This window comes from Acanthisitta chloris, unplaced genomic scaffold (genome assembly GCF_000695815.1).
Source record: "Acanthisitta chloris isolate BGI_N310 unplaced genomic scaffold, ASM69581v1 scaffold37367, whole genome shotgun sequence".
Classification (NCBI taxonomy): domain Eukaryota; kingdom Metazoa; phylum Chordata; class Aves; order Passeriformes; family Acanthisittidae; genus Acanthisitta; species Acanthisitta chloris.
The window spans coordinates 6,550-6,867 of NW_008681595.1; the positions used below are offsets into that span (position 1 = coordinate 6,550).

At 61.0% G+C, this 318-nt stretch overlaps 1 protein-coding gene across 1 annotated transcript in view; it reads right to left on the minus strand.

Annotated features, from left to right (window-relative positions):
• TNS4 (tensin 4) overlaps positions 1-318 on the minus strand; it is a 10,672-nt gene that overhangs the window by 5,055 nt on the left and 5,299 nt on the right. Inside the window, exon 6 of the mRNA XM_009078158.1 lies at positions 222-289. Coding sequence (XP_009076406.1) covers positions 222-289 — 68 coding nt within the window. The remainder of the gene's footprint in view (positions 1-221; positions 290-318) is intronic.

Consider the following 318-nt stretch of genomic DNA (forward strand, 5'->3'; position numbering starts at 1 on the left):
GGGCAGAAGACCATGCCCAATGGAGGGTCCCCAGCCACGAGCTGGAGACCACTGCGGAGCCCTGAACCCTGGGGAGACACAGCAAGGAGCTCCCATCTTTCATGTCTATAACCCACAGTTAAACCAGAGGGGAAATGGGGTTTCTTCCCCGTTTCCCTGTAGCTGTTGGGGTCTACAGGTCTCCCCTCATCCCCCAGACCTGCTCCATGGAGGGGACTCACTGTCCGAGACGCAGGTGAGCGCAGGTGCCGACAGCGCGTTGTTCAGGCCCCCAAGCCTCGAGACTGGACTGCAGCAGGGACTGGGGGGTTTTGTGGC